General features: G+C 38.4%; 1 protein-coding gene across 1 annotated transcript in view; it reads left to right on the top strand.

The window, feature by feature from the left end:
- Positions 1-4,965: 4,965 nt before the first annotated feature.
- The window catches only part of LOC131527570 (prospero homeobox protein 1-like), a 30,102-nt gene continuing 11,233 nt past the window's right edge, over positions 4,966-23,834 (top strand). Inside the window, exons 1-4 of the mRNA XM_058756772.1 lie at positions 4,966-5,159; positions 6,590-8,456; positions 11,551-11,656; positions 11,725-11,919. Of these exons, the coding sequence (XP_058612755.1) occupies positions 6,652-8,456; positions 11,551-11,656; positions 11,725-11,919 (2,106 nt within the window). The 5' untranslated portion in view covers positions 4,966-5,159; positions 6,590-6,651. The remainder of the gene's footprint in view (positions 5,160-6,589; positions 8,457-11,550; positions 11,657-11,724; positions 11,920-23,834) is intronic.

Below are 23,834 nucleotides of genomic sequence, written 5' to 3'. Positions count from 1 at the left end.
TTTTCAAATACGTGCTATCTTTATAAACAAATTGCATATTTGAAGTTTAATCAACAACATTCTTACCTAAAAAAAACTCTTAAAACTACATTTGGTAACACAACAACAGTATTTCTAAAATTATAGTGGATTTTGGCATCTGCTATGACACTCACTGTGAGAAATGCTGTAAAGCAGAGTGATACAAACTGTGAAATGGTTCCCATGGTGATATTGGGGGAATATCTCATGATTTCAAAAGACCTCCCAGCCAATCAGATTTGAGAACCACAACAAACTGTTGTATAAATACATACATACCTGTGACTGTAAGAACAATCTCTCTCTGGATAAAACCAAAGACTATAAAATACCCAAGACGTTTCACTCGTATAGTTTTGAATGGCGAAAAATGCAACGCTCAATATGGCCGCACAAACGCAGGAAGCCCTACCTTCTGAATGAAACAGCCAATCGCTAATCGGTAAAGTCAGCGCGTCACTGCAGCTGCAGTTAGAAGTCCCGGTTGCTATAGAAACAGTCAGCACTCTGAGACGTGCGTTGAGGACTGCGCATGCGCACTGGCTGATCTAGCCTGAAAAATAAGCTTTTTATAATGTTATTTTAGCAAAATAAACAACATTTATGATACAGTTGTTGACAGATTGCTTTGGTGATTTCAAATATGAAATTTAATCGTAAGCTTTGTGAACAGTTTTGGAGAATCTGATGTTTCCCCATTCAAAGAGATAGGAGCTGCACTTGCATGCCCGAGAGGCCTTTCAAAGATGGCCGCTGAGTGACATGACTTGTCTTAAAGAGACTTTGATAAAACCTCATCAACAAAAAAGGACAGTAAAGATGGCATTTCCACAAAATACTTGTTTGTGTAAAATATGCTTATGTTCCTCTGAGAATTTAGGCATGGACCTATTGTACATTTTCAGATGAATTAATATGAAATCGCCAACTTGTGACTGGGTTGGCTATTCAGATGCTTCTTCCCATAATTTTACTCTTGTATAAAAAACACAATGGTTGAGAACTGGTTTCTCTCAGTGTGTTAAAACATATTTGTCAGTCCATTCTAATTTGATCTGATGGCTCTGTTTTGTGTTTGTTTTGGCTTAGCCAGTGACATGATGACACCAATAAAGGTGAAATTTTTTTCTGTAAGTTTGTGTGCCTATCATAACCTTAGCATATATGGTAAGCTGTTTTTAGCTGTGGAGGAGCTCAGGGAGGATATTCTGGTGGAGCTCTGATTTGCTGCGCCTTTCTCAAATGTTTAATTATAAGATTAATTATTGGATTTTAAAAGCACTGATGAATAATTTTTAAAATGCTTCCTGTCATCAAGACAGATCACTGAAACAGGTATCTGTGTTTCTTTACTGTAGAAATATTCCCACATTAAAAGACTCTAATAGGGATTATAATAGAAGAAAAAGATCAGAAAATTAAGCTTTAAAGCATCCCTGTGAAATCCAGGTGAGAGACATGACTGATGCTTTAGACTAGAGAAAGAACAATGGGGATTGAGCAGAATAAAAATGAAAACTCAAGAACCAGCAACACAGTGCAATATCGACATTTTTGATGTGGTATTTAAATGTGCATTTACGTTTTTATAACACAAGCAACATCACCTCTGTGCACAGGGTGTGATTTGATAGTGAATGATTTTGTTTGTATCACCCATAAAATTTGAGCAGTCATTATAATCTCATAATGCATGCTCTTTATCTAATGTCCCAGATGTGGAACACTTCCTTTGCCTGACCACAATTAAAGTCTCACATCAGTGGGTCTGGCACACGACAGGAAATGGGTGTTTGCATCCTCCACTTTAGTACCGACTTTCCTCCATTATGACATCACGGGATCAGGAAGTCATTGGAATGGAAAAAAAAAATGCTTTAAAGCCCTGAGCGGAGGACAGCCATGAACCACACAATATACAAACAGATGCCAGGTGACTGAGGAAAGACTGAGAGATGAATAAAAGGAAAGGAGACGCGACCTGCCCCAACTCAGGGTGCTGCTGGTGAGCCACAGGCTTCGTTTGAGGCCTCTAGAGTGCTGCAGAGAGCAGGATGTTTTGGTTTATTTAGCGCTTAATGTGGGTGTTTCTGACCAGGTGTGCAGTGCCCTCCTCACCACAGAGAAGTAGATTTATGAGAATGAAGGCTGATGGCTCAGGGCAAGAGTACAGTAGAGTTCCGTTTTTTCCCGACATAAAAATAAAGGGGATTTAATATTGATAATAACATTGAAGACATTGTATGATTATTCCTTAAAGATAAGGTTTTAATAGTTTTACTAGTAGTAGCCTATTACTTTCTGCCCAATGTCTTCAAGTGAAACCGAACTTTTATTTTGACGGGTTGCCGTGAATACCTTTACATTTCTGTGTATATGATATGAGGATAGTTTTTCTCAAATGAAACGTTCGAATGCTCATGAAGTGACTCTCAGAGCACTTCTGGAGATGTTGTTCATGTATTTATGTCCTCATTTAGTGAGACGACAGACGTTAATATCACCGCAAGCGTCGCGCGCTTCTGTATGAGTAAACAAACCCGCGCGTCTGCGCCATACATTAACACAGAGACACGCAGAAGTCATATTTAAAATAATGGTAGGGGAAACACTGGTGCCTTTAAATGAGCTTCACAAAGTGCTTTACATGTTAATGCAAACATCACAAACTAGTAAAATACATAAACAATAAATCAACAGTGTAAAATGACAGGTTTTGAGAGGCCAGGCCATGCAGTGCAGTGTTTGTAAGCATAATAACTTTAAGGTCAACCCGATATCCAGGGCCAGTGCAAAAATGTCAAAATTAGACTAATGTGATCACTTGCTCTGGTCCTGATTATGATCCAAGCAAAGAATAATAGTTCAAATAAACGTTAATATTCTCAATCTATTTTTGGAGCTTGTCAGCTTCTGGACAGTATGTGCTTTCACTGTAACAGCAAAAACAAACAAAGCATTTGCATTAATTTACTCATGTATTGCTTCTGGTGTGGGAAACAATAAAAATTAAATAATTTACAAATCTAAATCACTCTCTGCAAATTAAATGTAAAATTGACTTTTTCACTTTTTCAAACAACACAAGGATGAATACCTGATTACAGAATTTTCCTTTTTGGGGCAAACTAACTCTTGCATAGATTCACATTGGTGTTATTTTTGAAGTTAATGCATTTTCCAGAGTGTAGTCTTAATGTCTAGCTGCCATAAAAATTAGACTTGTAGATTCTGGCAAGGCTTCAACTGATTCTCTGCTGTGATTGTTACAAGATATCGTTTTACTTTCTCGTATAGATGGCTAAATGGAAGAGAGACAGTTTAACCTATGAGGTACTGTGAGGTCAAATATAATTACCACACATGTACTACAAATGCACCGCTCTTATCTATGTTATTTCACTTAGTCTTTATGAAAATAACAGGTACAGCTGGAGTACTGTTTGTAGTGTACTGTCTGGTGACCTTCTGTCACACAATCAGTAGGTCAGGAGAACATCAAAGCACAGGAGTAAGAAACTCATAATGTGAAAATAACCAGCAATTAGACAGCCAGATAGACAGCTAGATAGATAGACAGACAGGCAGACAGACAGATAGAATAATCCGCTACGATGACCATCACAGACTAGTGGCCTTTCTGTCATTGCACTCTAGTATGTGTGTGTGTGTTTATTGAAAGCATGTGAGCTGAGAAGATAAACAGCTAGTTGGCCATTAAGTGTGCTGGACATCAGACCCTCAGTTTTTCTCTCTCAAACAGTCTTTTCTCATTTGATCGGTCGTGGGCCAGTGTGGCTGGCAGTCTCCAGTCTCCAGTCCTCAGGGGCAAAACTGGAATGCTTACCAGCTGCTTGTTCAGAGGGTCTTTTCTCCAATTCCCAAATTATCACAATCATGACCGGTATTCAAAATGAACATTTCTATTCTGTATAAACAGTTATTATATCTGATGATGCAAGTTTCTCATCATAAGAGGCCTTGGGTTTGTCGAGATCTTTATGTGATTGTTGTTAAAAAGACAAAAAAAACATGAGTTCTTCAGTGCAATAATAAGCTCCACTCAGAATTCGGTCATCCTCAAAAACCACTAACTTGCAGCATGGGAAATCAATATACCTATCCTTTCTGCAAACCAAGAAAATAGATGAGAACAAGAATTGTTTAAATGGTTAAATACATATCTTTGATTCACTTTGTAAACAGATGTGATATTTGTGTTGTTTGGTTACAGCACGCCACGGCATTCTCATTTTTATTTTTTTATTTTTTTATTATGACTATTTTCTACATTTTAGAATGTTGAGGAATTGTGTAGTGACCAAAACTGTAGTGGAGGCACTTGTCACTTCTAACTAATATTAGTGTAGCCTGAACACTGCTACTGAATGTGAAGTTTAATTGCCAAAGTGTGTACTTTTTCCACAAAAAACCAAGTTATCTAGTTTGATTATCCTGACATGGCTACTGTAAAATGTTATCATCCCTCGTATTTTTTGTCTTTTGCCAGATAAGCTTTTCCATGGGCACACAGCTCTGTGGTGCAGAGATAATAACAAAGGAGCAGACAAAATTTTCATTATGGATGCTCTGAAAAGGCGTCCTTCCATAGTTGTGGCTATTACTTTTTAAATAGCAACGCCTTGTGGGCCAAATCTAGCTTATTTTTGCCCTTGTGGTTTGGTTCTAGCATTAAGCTTTTGTGAAACAGAATCCGACAAAAAATAAAAGGAACACTTTAGGTCTGTGCATCGAGTGTGTTCGACTAAAGCGGACTGAACTCTGGGGTGAGACTGGTTGTCAAATGAAGGAAAAAGACGCGCATTAATTTGAATACACAATTGGAATATCACGCTTGGTTCGTAGTGTGGTCATCAAGTTGCTCTTATTGGTGGGTACTGCGTTACATCACACTGATTTAATGACGCGAAGTCTTCCTGTTTCCTTTATTTGAGTCTTTAAGTGCTTCTTACAGCTGGAGGAGCGCGTGCAGAGCGCTGGACAGCGGCTGTCCCATTATTACCGCCTGTCACTCACTTTTTTTATCCACACCGTCTCGTCCACTGGGAGATTTTATTTCGTATTATACTATTTATCATCTCACAAACCACAGAAGCCTTTCTGCAGTCATTTGTGAGGTAAGTGACCTCTTGTCCTGTACTACAGTGAATGATGAAGTTTATCGGCGAGGGAGTTACAATGTACTGAGGTGTCTTTTACTGTCATTTGAAAACGCACCGTCTGTCTTCGCTTCATAGATTTAAACTTGTTTCCCCGTCTTGCATTGTTTATGTTTATTTTGGACTTTTACGTGATTACGCTTCTATTATATTATTTATAGTAGTAGTATTTATATATTATTTATTCATTTATTTATATGATTTCGATCGATTTGGATGCTTATGTGATATTTGAAACGTAACATGAAAGTATATGTTATCCTTATCAATAAATTTGACTATATGTTTGACCATTGTGTTTGACCACGTCAAATAAATTTTAAATTTGAGTCAATGACAATCACTTTTCAGTAAAATGACACTCCAAGTAGTTCACATATAAAATGACTTGAATTCACGATTTCAACTCTATATTTAAAAAATAAAATCATGGTGATACATCTGTATTATTAAAATAATGTCATTCTCAAGAGCAAAACCTTAGTTTGGCATAATGTTTTATTATTTGTTAGATTTTTTTTAAAGATTGCTAATTAATATGTGCAAAAAGTTGTATGGTCTGAGCAACAAAGTCCAGCGGTCCAACCAGCATTCAGAAACATGCAGAAAAAATAAAAAAGCAAATGATATCATAGATACCAATAATGCATGTAAGTAAGTAAATATATTGGTCACACCACATGACAATTTTAGAGTCATTTAGTTAAAACTTTTAATAAAAACCAACCATGATCTTAGAAAAGATCTTAGGAACTGATGAAGTTGGCCAAAACATCAATGTTTATTTATTTATTTTATCGTTTGCAGAGTGGGTCTGCACTTTCTTTGTCATTCTTTTAAAGGACATTTAGATTTTATTGGTTTGAACCTTGGATGAGCATTTTCCTTTTATTTTTTGACCTGGTTTTTAAGATTTTTCCATATTTTTATTGTAAAGACTCTTTTGTCCTCTTTAAATGTCTCATAATAAATATGGTATGAAAAACACACTTTTTCAATAATTTCAATAAATTCAATAACTGTTGAATGAGGAATGTATCTTTAGTCTCAGGGTCAGATGCCCTCACTGCTGCATGTTCAAATTAATTCACTTCTTGAAAATGTCTGCAGTCAAATCTCTCCCCTTGCTTCATAACAAATAATAATGATCTAAGACTTAACTACTAATTAATAATAGAACTAATATGAAATATAATAAGCTGTGTGTGTGTGTGTGTGTATGTATATATATATTAGTTTTTCTTTCTTTTTTTGGTGGATATTTGTTGTAGAGTTTATATTTGGTCTTTTTATTAAAAATGTATATACATTTTGGAATTTGAAATATCATGATTCCAGTATGAAAGACACTAGATTATTTTGTGTTTCTCTCACTTTTCTGTCCACAGGTGACTGTGATAAAGGTGTGAAAGTTCAGGATTGTGGGAATGGGTCAGTAGAAGCACCAGAAATGCCAGACCATGATACAGAGTTCCATCTGAATCGAGAGACAAAAAGAAGACGAGTGGACATTGGAGTGAAGAGAATTGTTAGCTCATCTGCCTCATCAACACAAACAGCTTCTGCCATCATCACTGTCACCCGTGCAGCCAAATCCACTGTCATCTTTGATGCAATGAACTCCCATCACAGTAAGAAGCAGGATGTGCTTGAGTGCCAAGGGGCTCAGCTCGGTGAGGCCAAATCAAATGTTCTCCGCAGACTGCTTAAAAGGGGCAGCTCATATGAGGCTAACATGATACCATTTTCTGGTGCCACTATCATCACGAACCTACTGAAGAGCAATAAGGCAATGAGAGGAACAGGAGGCAGGGAGTCAGTGATCTCCAGGAAAGCAGAACCTGAACTTCTACAGGAGGACACTTGCAGCAACTCATCCCAGGAGAGTGATGAAGAGTGTCTCTCACCATTTGGAAAAATCTCACTGGACCACTCGGACTCTGAACGGCTAAATGAAGAGCACCTTCAGGCCAAGCGTGCTCGTGTTGAGAACATCATTCGTGGAATGAACCACTTACCAAATGTGATGGCAACCTCTATTTCTAGTGGAAAGGATTGTGAGCGGGAGTTAGAGGGAGAAACCAACATTACTGCACGGTCCTTCAGCCCAAGAGAAAGCAATCGTGAGAACAAGAGGAAACAAAAATTACCTCAGCAGCAGCAGCATAGCTTCCAGCAGATGGTTTCCACACATAAACAGAAGAAGGTTGAAGAACGCAGGCAGCTGAAACTACAGCTGGAAGACATGCAGAAACAGCTGAAACAGCTTCAAGAAAAGTTCTTCCAGATCTATGACAGCACAGATTCAGAAGCAGATGGAGGGAATCTCTCAGAAGACAGTGTACGATCTGATGGGATGTTAGGTGATGGCGGCATCAATGAACATCTCATTCAAAATTCTGTGGCTGATCGATCTGATAATGAGATAGCAGACTTGGATCCAGGATGCTTTCTGGATGAAGCGAAGGCCCAGCACCGTGAACAAGCATCGCTGGATGGAGAGATGGCCAAACAGGAAGGTTCTTTGAGGAGCAAAGGTTTGATGGCTATGCATGAAGTAGGCAAACGTCTGGCAGAAGCCCTTAAGGAGGAGTTAAACTCTGCCATGTCTCAGGTGGTAGACACCGTGGTGAATGTTTTTTCGAAACCTCCACGGCCACTGTTACAAGTATTCCCATCACTCCCAGCAAATGAGGACCACTTTGCTTTTAACGGGGACAACCCAAACTTCCACACTGCTAATCAGAGACTGCAGTGCTTTGGTGATGTTATCTTTCCCAGCCCACTTGACTCGTTTGTTGGGGTCCCTCTTCCTTGTGCCAACGATCAGACGGAGGCACTACCACTGGTAGTACGAAAGTCTGCATCCGAACACCACCAGTCCTCAGATCCTGGAGCTCAGAATGGTCACCCTCATCCCTCCTTACAACCTTCTTCTCTTTCTGGAAACACAGGCTTCATCTCCCCATCATTCCGTCACCCATTTTCACTTCCTCTTGTGGGTTACTCATTTCAGAGCACACTTGGTGCCTCATCAACAGGATATTCTAGTAAAGACTCTCCTGGCTTAATGGATCTGTCGAGGGAGACCACCAGCTTACGAACAAAAATGGCTTCCAGCCAGCATTTGATGCTTAACCGTTCTTGCTCACCACTTCTCCCAGGAAACACTGTTGAAGGGCTATCACTCATCAAATCTGAATGTGGGGACCTCCAGGACATGTCAGACATGTCTCCATACTCAAGCTGTACAATATCCTTTTCATAGTAGTGAAACTTTCCTTTTACTTACTATTTACATCTTAAAAATGTTTCTGGTCAGGGCACATTATTCCCTAGAATAAAGTCTTATCTAATTATTAATTAATATTTAATTAAAATGTAATTACTTGATTTGCCTCTAAAATGATAGCTCATGTTAATGTTCAATAGCCAAACAGCATAGGAGCAAATGCTCTTTCACTTTATGGACAAATTAATCAGACAATGGTAAGAATAACTTCAATTTTGGGTGCTGAACTTTGTGTACAAAAAAAGGTGATTGACAAAATGCAACTGCTGTTTTTATTGTTCTGTGTGCAAAATGCATTAAAGTGTAACTGCATTTTGTCACGAAATACTGTCACATAATTCATTCAGTCCATGAAGCTATTCAGGTTGCACACGGTGTGCGATAGCAGCTATTAACATAGCAAACCTAGATGGAACCCATCTCTAGTCTCTTAATGGAAACTGCAGTTCTTAAGGGATACAATCAGTCATAAAACATATAGAAGAATAGGAGTTTTGAAAAGGTAGATCCATGCTGTATAACTCTGCTAGTATCAAAACTCTCTTTGAACAGAGACAACTGTACAGTGCTCAGTGAAAGACGTTATTAGTTCTTGCAGTCGCAGGGGTTTTACACATCCACCCTGTAATGATAAAAATCCACCCTGTGCTTTTTTTAAAAGGGTCATATAATGCCCATTTTCCACAAGTTGATATTATCTTTAGAGTCTTAATGAAAAGTCATAGTTTGGTTAAAATTTCTCACTGGTAGTGTAAAAACACCTTTTTTACCCTGTCAAAAACAGCTCTTTTACAGAGCAAGCCATATTGTGTCATTCAAATGTTAATGAGCTCTTCTGACCCCGCCCCTCTCTTCCGAACCGCTCTCTGAGGGACTGTTTACTTTAGCCTCATTCATCGTGAAACTTGCTAATTAGCACATTATTAGGAAAAGCGATTTGCAAAGATTCATTTAAAAAACCTTGTACTCACTTCTTCTGTAGGTGAAGCTGGATGACGAAGGATTCACGTGAACATAGATGCATTTAGGTAGATCGAGGGCACATTCCCTTCAGAACAAAACCTAATCCTCTTCAGCGGCTCAGATGTCAGGAGTAAATGACAACTGCTATGTTCATTATTACATTCAACAACAAAACACCTCAATCGGTTTCTCCGATCAGGCTGTTCTGATATTCTTGGCAGAGTGGCGTAATTCTGCACAGGCCCCTACCACGACTATTGACTGACATGCCCGTTTTAACACAGACCTGCCCCGAGTAAGCTGGAAACAGTCTGCCATTGTTTCAATGCTGGAGCAGATGTAGACAAGAATGTTTCCTAAGTGATTGAGGTGTTTTGTTGTTGGATGTTATAATGAACATAGCAGTTGTCATTTACTCTTGATTACGTTTGTTTATGAAGGGAATGTGCCCCCCGATCTATCTAAATGCATCTATGTTCATGTGAATCATTCGTGATCCAGCTTATACAAACTTACAACCTTATACAAGTGAGTATAAGGTTTTTTTTAATAAAACTTTGCAAATCGCCTTTCCTAATAATGTGCTAGTTAGCAAGTTCCGTGGCTAAAGTTTACAGTCTCGTGAGAACGGCTCTTCACTCCATGGAAGAGAGGGGTGGGGTGAGCAGAGCTCATTAGCATTTAAAGGGACATACACTGAAACAGCTTTCTGTGAACAGTGCTGTTTATGGCAAATTTTAACCAAAGTATGTTATAGACTTTTCATGAAGACCAGGGGTCTCAAACTCAATTTCTGGAGGGCCACAGCTCTGCAGAGTTTAGCTCCAACCAGCTCCAACTCACACCTGCTTGGATGTTTCTAGTGATCCTGAAGACCTTGATTAGCTGGATCATGTGTGTTTGATTCGGGTTGGAGCTAAACTGTGCAGAGCTGTGGCCCTCCAGGAATTGAGTTTGAAACCAATGATTAAGACCCTAAAGAATCATATCAACTTGATCTTTGTTAAACTGGCTAAATAATTCTGTAATTCTTGATAGCTGTGCGTCTTTCAACCAATCAGATTCAAGCATCCAACAGCATTTATTATTTATACTGTAGCTCATTTCTTAAGTACAAAATAATAAACTGTGACCTTTAAATTTCGGTGGACTGGGTCTATGGTTATATTAATTTCTGAGTCAGATAAACCTGAACAATATGGATTTACTTGCTACTGGCATCTTAAGCAGATAAAAGTTCTCCTGTCTGTCCAAAGTTATATTGGCAGTGGTTAAGTTTTTTGTTTGACAGTCACACAAAAGGCTTTGCACTGATGTCAGAGCTCAGAGAGGCCTTAAAGGAGGTAACTCAGTCCTCTTTGTCTGGGAAATTTGCCCATTCAGCCATTTTGTTGTCTGGCAGAGGTCAGAGCGGGACAACAACAGGAGTGTCACACACAGTGCAGTTTGAACTTCCAGTGTGTGCTCTTATCTTAAATAGATTATTGATGAATGCTGAAAGTATGGAGGAAAATGTGCAGCGTTGGCAGACAGCCAAACTGTTCCCCCTTCAAGGTCTGACATAGTGTTGCTGATGTTATTAAATAAATTATAAAGGTTTACTATGTAGTTTTATTTTGTTTGTTTATTTGTTTGTCTGCTTATAATTTAATTTAATTCCAAAGCAGTGTTTTTTTTTTTTGGCCTTATCCCGATTCACTACAAAACGTCTCTTATAATGATTTATTTTTAAGAATGTCGGATCAAAATGGTCACCTATGAAAAACTTTTCTAGCTTGCCATGCTCAAAAGAGCCTCCAAAACCTTTACCGCTATATTTGTGTTCTGTCCCTGCTAAAACGAAGGTTACAAACACATTTGAAGGTGATATGCAAATGCTATCTTTATCTCTTTGACATCTGGAGGTTTGGGATCAGGGCATAGGGAAAGACATTGCCCGCTTTGCCTGTAAAATGAGTTTCTGATGTAAAATATGTTGGTGTGGTGTTTTTCATGTTTTATTGAACGTGACGAGCCGACACCTTGAGTGATGAGATGATAATGTCAAGCAAATCTTAGCACTGGGCTTATTTTCCTTTACTGCTAGTGTTAAATCCAGGAGGGACTGTCCCCAAATCACCTGAAGAAGGCCAAACTGATGTTTTTCTACAGCCGGTACCCAAGCTCCAGCATGCTCAAGATGTACTTCTCAGATGTGAAGGTGAGTGCAGACTGATAGAGATTCTTTAAAACCTAACTAATCAGTATTTAACACTCTTTGTGTTTTAGTTTAACAGGTGTATCACATCTCAGCTGATAAAGTGGTTCAGTAACTTTAGAGAGTTCTACTACATCCAGATGGAGAAGTTTGCCAGGCAGGCCATAAATGACGGTGTGGCAGCAGTTGATGATATCATTGTGAGCCGTGATTCAGAGCTCTACAAAGTGCTCAACATGCACTACAATAAGGCAAATGATTTTGAGGTATGTGCTCACTTACAAAAACACACACACACACACACACACACACACAGACAGAGACTTAACTTTGGTTAATGATAAGAGTCATCTGTTAGACAGCCATTGGAAAAATGACTTCCTGGAGAGTGTAACCATTGTGTAGTATTTTCAAATCATTGCTTCAAAATGCACTGTTTGTTTGAATGGCCCATTTCACACTCTTCTGCACATTTGGTGCATTTTGAGTTGCAGTTCATTTATAAAACTGTAATGTGATTGCAGTACTGTATGTTAAATGACGGTATTGTATCACAATGCCTACTGTATGCGGTCAATCAAGTCTAAGTGTATATGAAACACTATACAGGTGCTGGTCATATAATTAGAATATCATCAAAAAGTTGATTTATTTCACTAATTCCATTCAAAAAGTGAAACTTGTATATTATATTCATTCATTACACACAGACTGATATATTTCAAATGTTTATTTCTTTTAATTTTGATGATTAGAGCTTACAGCTCATGAAAGAAATCAGTATCTCAAAATATTAGAATATTTACATTTGAGTTTGAATAAATGACCATCCCTACAGTATAAATTCTGGGTATCTCTTGTTCTTTGAAACCACAATAATGGGGAAGACTGCTGACTTGGCAATGATCCAGAAGACGAACATTAACACCCTCCACAAAGAGGGTAAGTCACAGAAGGTCATTACTGAAAGGTGTGGCTGTTTACAGAGTGCTGTATCAAAGCATATTAAATGCAAAGTTGACTGGAAGGAAGAATTTGGGTAGGAAAAGGTGCACAAGCAACAGGGATGAACGCAAGCTTGAGAATACAGTCAAGCAAAGCTGATTCAAACACTTGGGAGAGCTTCACAAGGAGAGAACTGAAGCTGGAGTCAGTGCATCAAGAGTCACCACGCTCAGACATCTTCAGGAAAAGGGCTACCAAGCCACTTCTGAACCAGAGACAACGTCAGAAGCATCTTAACTGGGCTGTGGAGAAAAAGAACTGGACTGTTGCTCAGTGGTCCAAAGTCCTCTTTTCAGATGAAAGTAAATTTTACATTTCATTTGGAAATCAAGGTCCCAGAGTCTGAAGGAAGAGTGGAGAGGCACAGAATCCATATTGCTTGAAGTCCAGTGTGAAGTTTCCACAGTCAGTGATGATTTGGGCTGCCATGTCATCTGCTGGTGTTGGTCCACTGTGTTTTCTGATGTCCACAGTCAACGCAGCCATCTACCAGAAAATTTTAGAGCACTTCATGCTTCCTTCTGTTGACAAGCTTTATGGAGATGCTGATTTCATTTTCCAGCAGGACTTGGCACCTGCCCACACTGCCAAAGGTACCGAAAGCTGGTTCAATGACCATAGTGTTACTGTGCTTGATTGGCCAGCAAACTCGCCTGACCTGAACCCCATAGAGAATCTATGGGGTATTGTCAAGAGGAAGATGAGAGACACCAGACCCAACAAAGCAGATGAGCTGAAGGCCACTATCAGAGCAACCTGGGCTCTCATAACACCTGAGCAGTGCCACAGACTGATCGACTCCATGCCACGCCGCACTGCTGCAGTAATTCAGGCAAAAGGAGCCCCGACTAAGTATTGAGTGCTGTACATGCTCATACTTTTCATTTTCATACTTTTCAGTTGGCCAAGATTTCTAAAAATCCTTTCTTTGTATTGGTCTTAAGTAATATTCTAATATTTTGAAATACTGATTTTTGACTTTCATGAGCTGTAAGCTCTAATCATCAAAATTAAAAGAAATAAACATTTGAAATATATCAGTCTGTGTGTAATGAATGAATATAATATACAAGTTTCACTTTTTGAATGGAATTAGTGAAATAAATCAACTTTTTGATGATATTCTAATTATATGACCAGCACCTGTATTAAACACTATGTATCTGTTCTCATGCAGCACACACAAAGACAATAATTACAAATATTAGGACACAGCCCTTCAATTGTTTAACTAACAGATGTTCAACTAAAAAAGGTTGAATAAGAAATGATACAATACTAAAAGGAGCAAAACATGTAACCTGAGCTCTTGCACTCATGGTGAAAACATAATTAGCTTATTATAAAAACAACGGAAAGTTTCTGCTGTCTTCACTATAAAGAGGGTGGTAGAAGACGTCATTTTGCAGTAGAAGAGTGGGACAGAATGCTGCGGAAGGGTTTGTTTGAGTGTGTTTATAGGGGAAGGTGACCCGTCACTGCTGAGTGTTTCTGTGGCACAAATGTGCTGGAGTCATGTGATAGAAATCTACCCTCTCCTTCTCACTGCAACAGAATCTCTTCATCCCTTGTGCATTTTCTGCCTCCACAGCCCTTAAGACTTAATTCATGTATCAACTGTCTCAGTTGTTTAGACTAAAAATAATCTGGATATCATTACTTAATTAATTACTTAGACAATCTGGTCCTTGACAAATTTGTCAGGAAAGTCGTTGCGATTGCTCAGATTTCCAAAGATAACAAGTGTAAAGCTAGAGTAGACACATATCAAATATGTCATGTTAATGATACAAGAGGTGAAATTATCTAGTGATCTAATTTTTCTTACCCGTGGCTGTTCTTTCCTAATTTGACTGAACCGAAGAAATGGTCATTCTTTTAAACACAAACACACACACTAAGAGAGACACAAGACACACTGTTCTGGTTCAGCAGCACTGTTATTTACATTAAAAAAAGAGGAATTTGCAAATAGTGAAGAGATCAGTGTACAAATCTACTGTTAGCTCCGTCACATGCTTCATCTGTGTGAAGACATGGAAGCAAAAATGTTTTGCATGTTAAGGATTTTCTCAGTAGGTGTCTAAGAGATCGGATGGCTGATTAACACTTTGCTTAGGGAAAGTGTGCCAAGCCATGCAAATTTCAAACACAAATCAACCGCCTTGACTTTTACCTGTGTGTGTGTGAGTGTGTGTGCTTCTAAGTCTGTGTTTATCCACTGGAATGAGAAATTGTACTACTTGTGAACGTAAGTGTCCCTTACCAATGTAAAAAAAAAAAAAAAAAAAGCCACTTAAAATAATTTGCAGGTTGCAAATATTACCCCTTTAATGGAAAAGTTAACTTCTGACCCTGTTTGGTTCCCTGAATGAAGGAACTAGATGCTGCTTCACACGCTAAAGTACTGCAGCTGTGACATCAAAACCCAGAACTGATGGCTCCCTCAAGATTTTCCTATGGGTTTTTATAAAGGGGTTTTTCAATTAATGAGTAAATTAAAGGTTTGTGGTAAACATTACTTGACGGTACTTTGATGTTTTGCTCTACTATGTGAATTGCAAACACTCGTACTGAAAACTTGAACATCTTGAAGCTGCTGTTTTTATTTTTAAAAAATGTATGTTTGTATGTCACTACATAAGAACATTTGGGGTATGAGTGTGTGCAGTTTCTGTTGTAGAACAGAACGTCAAAGTATCTAAGTTATGTTAACCACCCACCTTATTTTACTCATGAATTCGAAAACCCCATTATAGAAACCCATAGGAAAATCTTGAGGGATCCAGTTGCGAATTAGTCTCCTGGGTTTTGAGATCATGGCTGCAGCACTCTAGGAACTGCACCCCGGAGTGCGACTTCTAAAGCCTGAATGCAATCATGCCAGTAGCGTAAACACACTTATATGAATAAATACAAGTCACCTTTATTTATATAGCGCTTTTAACAATACAGATTGTGTCAAAGCACTTAACAGTATCAAATTGGAGGATAGAGTGTCACTAATGTATAATGATAAGATTAAACACTCAATTTTCAGTTAAAGGCATTTCATTATTGAATTCAGAGATGTCATTGTCTAGCTCAGTTTAGTTTAAATAGTATCTGTGCAATCAAATCGGCGATAATCGCTAGAAATTAAGTGTCCCCAAATGAGCAAGCCAGAGGCGACAGCGGTAAGGAACCAAAACTCCCTCTGTGACAGAATGGAGAAAAAAACCTTGGGAGAAACCACGCTCAGTCAGGGGGCCAGTTCTTCTCTGGCCAGACGAAACCCGCAGTTCAAAAGTTTATATTTCTATTTTTTTATTCAATTTCTAACAATAATAGTATTATGTAGTTAGGTATTTTATTATATTTTTAGTTATTTTGTTATATTTTTTAGTTTTATTGTATTTTAAATGCATTTGAAATGAAATGGTGGAGGAAAAGATGCCAATGAAACAAAGTGGACTTTTCGCAAAGTGGAGCACATAACCTTACATGCAAATCGCCCATTTTGGACACAAGGTGACACCATGCATTCTGTACTGTAATAGTTAGGTTCAGCTAGATGGTGTCTGTCAGGGGCTGATAGGTCAACTTAGGTAAAGGGCAGAATAAGACCATAAGGATAAAAGAAATCGGCCTGAAAAGTGTAGATGGGTCTGAATGTGATATTAAGGTTTTGTCATTTTTCCAATGTGGCAAAACATACAGTAGCCCTAGCAGTTATTGGAAGGTGTGAGTCAAGCTTGCTGACTGTCCTTTTTCAGTGTATTTATGTTCCATTTTCAGTGAGAAATTGTGCTGAATTCAGGATTCAGATTTCTAAAGTGATATCAGTGTGTTCTTTTAGTTGTTCTACACTTTTACCTGAGGGTGAAACACAGTCTTTTGGATATCCACACCTCTGACCTTGAGCAATCAAGGTCTCCGTAGAGTGCAGTGGAAAAACAACACACTACAGTTTCAGATGTATGACTGAGTTTTGTCATGTCCCAAGATCCCCTTGGCCTGGGGTCGTTATTTGTCTTAGTCAGTGCTAGAGTCAGTGTGATTGGACCACCACAGTGGGACACAATAGTCAGATTAGTGGTAAACCTTTTTTTTTTCTAAAGGCAGACTATGCATACAGTGGATAGTTATTTATCATTACTAACACTAAGCAGTGACATTATTTAAATGTATATACACAATACCAAACAAAACTTAATTCTGGTCATTTTTTAATATGAATGGTGCTACTATATAAATGTGTGATGTGGAACAATTTTATCACACACACCATGAAAAACATGCCATCATGACACTGTGTGAAAGTGAAACGCAAGGCTCAACTCAAGGCCAGAGTTCAATGTGTTTACTTATCCTTCATCAAGGCTCTCAGATTGATGCCTTGCTTTCAGAGAGGCCATCTGTGAGCCCTCAAATCAATCAGACAAACAGAAAGAGAGTGTGACCGAACATTGTATTATACCTGTGTAATTTGCAGCTGACATGGGAAGTGTTCTGGACTACATTCCCATGTTGGTTGGTTATGGATTAAACGGAGCAGTTTAGATTGTGTGCAGTTCATGGATTCTTCAAGTATATCGCTTCCTCTATCTCTCATGGTCAATGTGTGTTTGGTGAGCACTGATCAAATAAAAACATGTTCCCAGAAGAAGACTGAGTCAAAGTACTGTCCTCTGTACTCTTAGACAAGGTCAACTCCAGAGTTTTGGCAACTATTTTTAAAGGAACAGTTCATCCAAAAATGAGAATTCTGACATTATTGGCCCATGCTCTGACATTCCAAACATGTATGCTGTTTGGCACATATATATACTGTATATGCATATGTATGTATTAGGCAATATCACATGAGTAGACGTAAGATATGGCTGCATATCGGCATATATACATGCATACTCTGATATACAGGTGCTGGTCATATAATTAGAATATCATCAAAAAGTTGATTTATTTCACTAATTCCATTCAAAAAGTGAAACTTGTATATTATATTCATTCATTACACACAGACCTATATATTTCAAATGTTTATTTCTTTTAATTTTGATGATTAGAGCTTACAGCTCATGAAAGTCAAAAATCAGTATCTCAAAATATTAGAATATTTACATTTGAGTTTCAATAAATGACCACCCCTACAGTATAAATTCTGGGTATCTCTTGTTCTTTGAAACCACAATAATGGGGAAGACTGCTGACTTGGCAATGATCCAGAAGACGAACATTGACACCCTCCACAAAGAGGGTAAGTCACAGAAGGTCATTACTGAAAGGTGTGGCTGTTTACAGAGTGCTGTATTAAAGCATATTAAATGAAAAGTTGACTGGAAGGAAGAATTTGGGTAGGAAAAGGTGCACAAGCAACAGGGATGACCGCAAGCTTGAGAATACAGTCAAGCAAAGCCGATTCAAACACTTGGGAGAGCTTCACAAGGAGAGAACTGAAGCTAGAGTCAGTGCATCAAGAGTCACCACGCTCAGACGTCTTCAGGAAAAGGGCTACCAAGCCACTTCTGAACCAGAGACAACGTCAGAAGCATCTTAACTGGGCTGTGGAGAAAAAGAACTGGACTGTTGCTCAGTGGTCCAAAGTCCTCTTTTCAGGTAAATTTAAAGTAAATTTTACACTTCATTTGGAAATCAAGGTCCCAGAGTCTGGAGGAAGAGTGGAGAGGCACAGAATCCATATTGCTTGAAGTCCAGTGTGAAGTTTCCACCGTCTGTGATGATTTGGGCTGCCATGTCATCTGCTGGTGTTGGTCCACTGTGTTTTCTGAAGTGTTACTGTGCTTGATTGGCCAGCAAACTCGCCTGACCTGAACCCCATAGAGAATCTGTGGGGTATTGTCAAGAGGAAGATGAGAGACACCAGACCCAACAATGCAGATGAGCTGAAGGCCACTATCAGAGCAACCTGGGCTCTCATAACACCTGAGCAGTGCCACAGACTGATCGACTCCATGCCACGCCGCATTGCTGCAGTAATTCAGGCAAAAGGAGCCCCAACTAAGTATTGAGTGCTGTACATGCTCATACTTTTCATTTTCATACTTTTCAGTTGGCCAAGATTTCTAAAAATCCTTTCTTTGTATTGGTCTTAAGTAATATTCTAATATTTTGAGATACTGATGTTTGACTTTCATGAGCTGTAAGCTCTAATCATCAAAATTAAAATAAATAAACATTTGAAATATATCAGTCTGTGTGTAATGAATGAATATAATATACAAGTTTCACTTTTTGAATGGAATTAGTGAAATAAATCAACTTTTTGATGATATTCTAATTATATGACCAGCACCTGTACAACATTGAATTTACTTAAGCATGCTGAGATTTTGCCAAAACTACTTGCTCTGGAACAAAAAATAGATTAATGAGACCAAAGACTGCCCATTAGATTTACCCAAAACGAATTATAACTTATGTTTAATCACTATAGAGACACCAGAGCCAGCAGCAAATTCCAGAAGATCTGGCCTAGGTGAGGTGCTTTCTCTGCGGGTTCATGAGCGCAGAATGGCCGCTGATGGCATCTGCCATGACACTCGCTGTGAGAAATACGGCAACTTCGGCAAGCGGAGTGATACAAATGGTGAAACGGCTGTTAGGTTTCTGTTGAACACTTTTGTTAGTTAAAATACCATCACAATTACTGCAAATTACTATTTAAATTCCTAATAGATAAAGGTATAAATTAATTCTTATAGCGATTACGTCTACATAATTGAACTCTATAACACTTCCCTGATGGGAGTAATTGATATATTGAAAATAAAACATTATTAATTCTATAAATAAACCATTGGCAGGTTGACCTCATGAAGTATGTAAACACTTGACTGAAGACAACCAAAAAAGCCTTTGAACTTACAGCTGAAATTTACAGCATGGTACTGTAGCTCACAGGGTTGGAGACCCCAGGGCTGAAGAGAAAGAATACTAAGAATACTTAGAAAGCTGATGGGACACCGAAAGCAGTGGTTCCCAACCACATTCCTGGAGCCCCTCCAACACTGCAATATTTTGCATATCTCCTTTGTCTGATACACTTATTTCAGGCCTTGGAGTCTCTACTAATGAGCTCATTACCTGAAACAGGTGTGTTTGATTAAGGAGACATAAAATTTGCAGTGTAGCTGGGGCTTCTGCAACGTGGTTGGGACCCACTGACCTAAAGGACTGGACTTATGGGTGTTTCTTATGACTAGTTCAGACTACATGACTTTAAATGTCGGCAGATCGCTGTGCTGTTCTCAGATTACATGACTTAAAGGGGTCCTATTGTGCTTTTTCACTTTTTGAATTTTAGTCAGTGTGTAGTGTGTATGTTTGGGCATAAAAAAGATCTACAAAGTTACAAATCTCAAAGCACACTCAAGGGAGATATTTAGTAAAAAAAAAAAAACCTTTTCAAGAACTACAACGAATGGCTCGTTTGGACTACAGCGTTGTTTTCCGGGGTTTTTGTGATGTCACAAAGCAGTTCATTAGAATATCATTAAAATAATTCCCGCCTACGGAAATTCTAATGGTTGGGGGGTGGGGCGAGGTCATGGTTAGAACGCTTGGTTGAGTGCATCAGACAAGACGACGACGTAGAAGAAGTGCTGCTGTAGCATCAAGTTTTCGCAAGTTATTACACATGCACCTGAATAATGTAAATATCTATGTTACAATTATGAAAAGGTTTTTATAAATTGCTGACTGTACAATACTGGACAATGATGTAAATTGCAGAATTTACACTTCAAATATGAGACTACAGTGTTTCCCATACATTGATTTATTTGTGGAGCCCGCCACAATATCAAAACTGACTGCCACAAATAGATTTTCCAAAAGGCTTTGACTTCGTTGAATAAATATGAGCACTGCACAGTGCACGTTTCAAAATCGAAACCTGGTACGGGTGTTTTTATATCACTGTATTTTTGAAGGAAGCCGACTGCCTTCAGAAAATTTTGGATGTAATTTTCATTTCATCTTGCATGTAATGTCTGATAAAGCAGCATTTGTGAGCAGAGCGCTGCTTTGTGTACAGCCTTTCCCGGGGAAACCTCGATCTCTACCACTCTAACAGCGCCTTCTGCTGGCAGAGAATGAATTTTCCCTTACATTTGAGTGTAAGTCTGTGGGAAACACTGTACTATGGTATAAATAACTGTATAACAGTTTCACTGCAATTCATGTTAGAATGTTAGAATGAAAGAACAATAAACATAATACATATTACTGTTGCACTTATCTGTACATAGTAAATGCAGTTATTTTTAAGCAGTTGTTGACATCCTATCTAAAACGTGATTTAGCAAAAAAAAAAAATAAAAAATACAACAATAACATTAACACTCTAATATGTCTTGCAATATCCGTGAGAGCAAAGGTTCTGCGCGATCCTCTTGTTCAATATTCTCGGGGTCTGAATCCGGCACAAATTGATATGGCAATATTGATGCCATCCTTAACTATCCACAAGTTTCCTACGGCCCATGAGGCCTTGCGTCAAAAGTGGGAGTGTCTTCCGGTTCGAAGTAAACAAGACTGTCAAAGTTTCTCTGCGTCTGGAGTGTGTCAGTGCCACAGATCATTTCATACACTGTAAAACCCAACAAGTTAGGGTAACTCAAACCGTTTGAGTAAACCAATTCCCCTTGGCTTAAACCATGTAAGTTTTAAAACTTGCAGTTAAGTAATTAAGTGATTAATTAAGTGCTGATTGAGCATTACTGATGAACACCTGCTGTTAACAAACAGAATCACTAAAGAAAAGAGAAACACAAGAACTACTACAACTGACTTCAGCCATAGCCTTAGATGAAATCAACTGAAATAAAATACATTAAATCTCTCAAGATCTGATTAAACAACCCCACAAACAGCATCACCAGCTCCACTTATTAATAACCAGACTGACTTTATTTCTGTCAGACATCTACAGAAGATCTTATTGAGGATTAACTAAGGTTTAGCTGTTGATTTATTGTTTCATTTGAAGTAACCATGTTAGAGATCAGTGTCTGCTTTAGTTGGGCCCTGGACATCTGTATTAGAGCTTCTGGTCTGACAGTGGAAACGCAGCGTGATTTTGTGCTCGGTGTTACAGGCAGTGGCGGATCTAGGATTTTTTAGAAGCTTAAATATTTCCGTATTAGTGTGTGTGTGTGTGTATATATATATATATATATATATATATATATATATATATATATATATATATATATATATATATATATATATAGATAGATACACCTCTGTTCATCAATGTGCACTGGCTACCAATAGCTGCTCGCATAAAATTCAAGGCATTAATGTTTACCTACAAAACCACCACTGGCTCTCCCTTTACCTAAATTCAGTACTTCAGACTTATGTGCCCTCTAGAAGCTTACGTTCTGCAAGTGAACGACACACTATTGTTCATCGCAAAGAGGCACAAAATCACTTTCACAGACTTTTTCATGAACTGTTCCCTACTGGTGGAATGACTTGCCAAACTCAATCCGAGCATCTGAGTCCTTAGCCATCTCCAAGAAACGGCTAAAAACTCATCTCTTCCATTCCTTATTGCAGTGTTACCGAGAATCATATCATGCTTCCACACAGACTAATATTATGCACTTTCCACACTATTCCACTGTTTACAGCCAAACAGTTTTAGCACACCGGGTCTATGTGACGTGAGGATCTTTATCTTACTTTCATTTTAAACAAAATGCTACAGTTTTTCTACATGTCAGTGATGATTCTGAAAGAAAACGCGCTTGGAACCTAATGTAATGAACGCAACTTCCACCCGAGAAACCGCACGCTTTTATTTTAGAAAAAAGTTCGCTTTGTAAAGTAGGTTCAACAGCATTAAGTTAAATAGCGCAAATTGCATTATTCATTTGAACTGTGCACATTCGTTTTAGATACTTACTGCAGCCTACGTTATGCTCTTGCGCCGTCTATGCAATAAATGCACGTCCTTGAATGAGCAGTGTTTTGTAACATCTGGTAATGTCAATGATGCGGGGCTATACATGTCATATATATATGTACATATATATATATATAAATGCCTCATTCATTCATACATACACATGGACGTTCATATTTACAATTAAAGCTTGTTAAGGTGCGGTGCACAGGTTGAATTTCAAACAACTTAACGCTAAAGTAAATCAGCAATGAGTGACAGGACAGGGGCACTTCAGGGGCCAATCAGATTTCATTGGGATTTCACCCCTAGATCCGCCCCTGGCTACAGGTCCGAGGCTATGAGTCCCGCTGGCCTACTGAAAGCACTGGCCCAACAGTGGAAACCCAGATAGCAACATATTGTCGGCCCAGATCCAGCCCACATCTGGCACATGTGGAATGATGATCTGGCCACATGTAGCGTGGAATGATGGCACTTGGGTGGACCGCTCCTGTTTGCCAGATCTGGGCACAAGGAGGCCATAGCAATGCCACATGTCAGCCAAGAGCAAATAAATAAACCACACTGGACCTTATCTGAGCCACACATCTTCATATAGTATTTATAGAGTCCTCTCAGCTTGTTAACAAGCAAAATCACTGAAGAAAAAAGAGAAGAGAAAAAAGAGACACACAGAAACTCAAGAACTACAACTGACTTCAGCCACAGCCTTAGATTAAATCAGCTGAAGATAAAAGACATTAAATCTCTAAAGATCTCAGCAGGGTAGGATTTAACAACTCCACAAACAGCATTACCAGCTTCACTCATTACTAAACAGACTGACTTTATTTCTGTTAGAGATCTACAGAAGATCTTATTGAGTCTAATGACACTAGTGAACAGAGGTGGGTAGAGTACCCAAAAACTGTACTCAAGTAAAATTAAAAGTACTTATAAAAATATTTACTCAAGTAAAAGTAAAAGTAATAGTCTGAATAGTTACTTGAGTAAGAGTATAAAAGTATCAGATAAAAACCGATTCACTGGTTTGATTAAGCCTTTGAACAGAATTGACTCAGAAGAATGAATAATTCGCGAATGGGCATCGCTCATTGATCAGAGAAAAGTAGATGGCGCGTTTGGAATAAATTGAAGCATTTTTAACTTGTATTGCATTAAGATAAAATAACGAGAGGAGTGTTGCCCACAGTAATTTGAGTAAGAGTAAAAGTACCCATTTTTAAATATACTCTAAAAGTATTAGTTACCCAA

This window comes from Onychostoma macrolepis, chromosome 20, assembly GCF_012432095.1.
Source record: "Onychostoma macrolepis isolate SWU-2019 chromosome 20, ASM1243209v1, whole genome shotgun sequence".
Taxonomy (NCBI): Eukaryota; Metazoa; Chordata; class Actinopteri; order Cypriniformes; family Cyprinidae; genus Onychostoma; species Onychostoma macrolepis.
The sequence above is the reverse complement of the archived record's forward strand: the minus strand, read 5'-3'. Positions and strand labels throughout refer to the sequence as shown.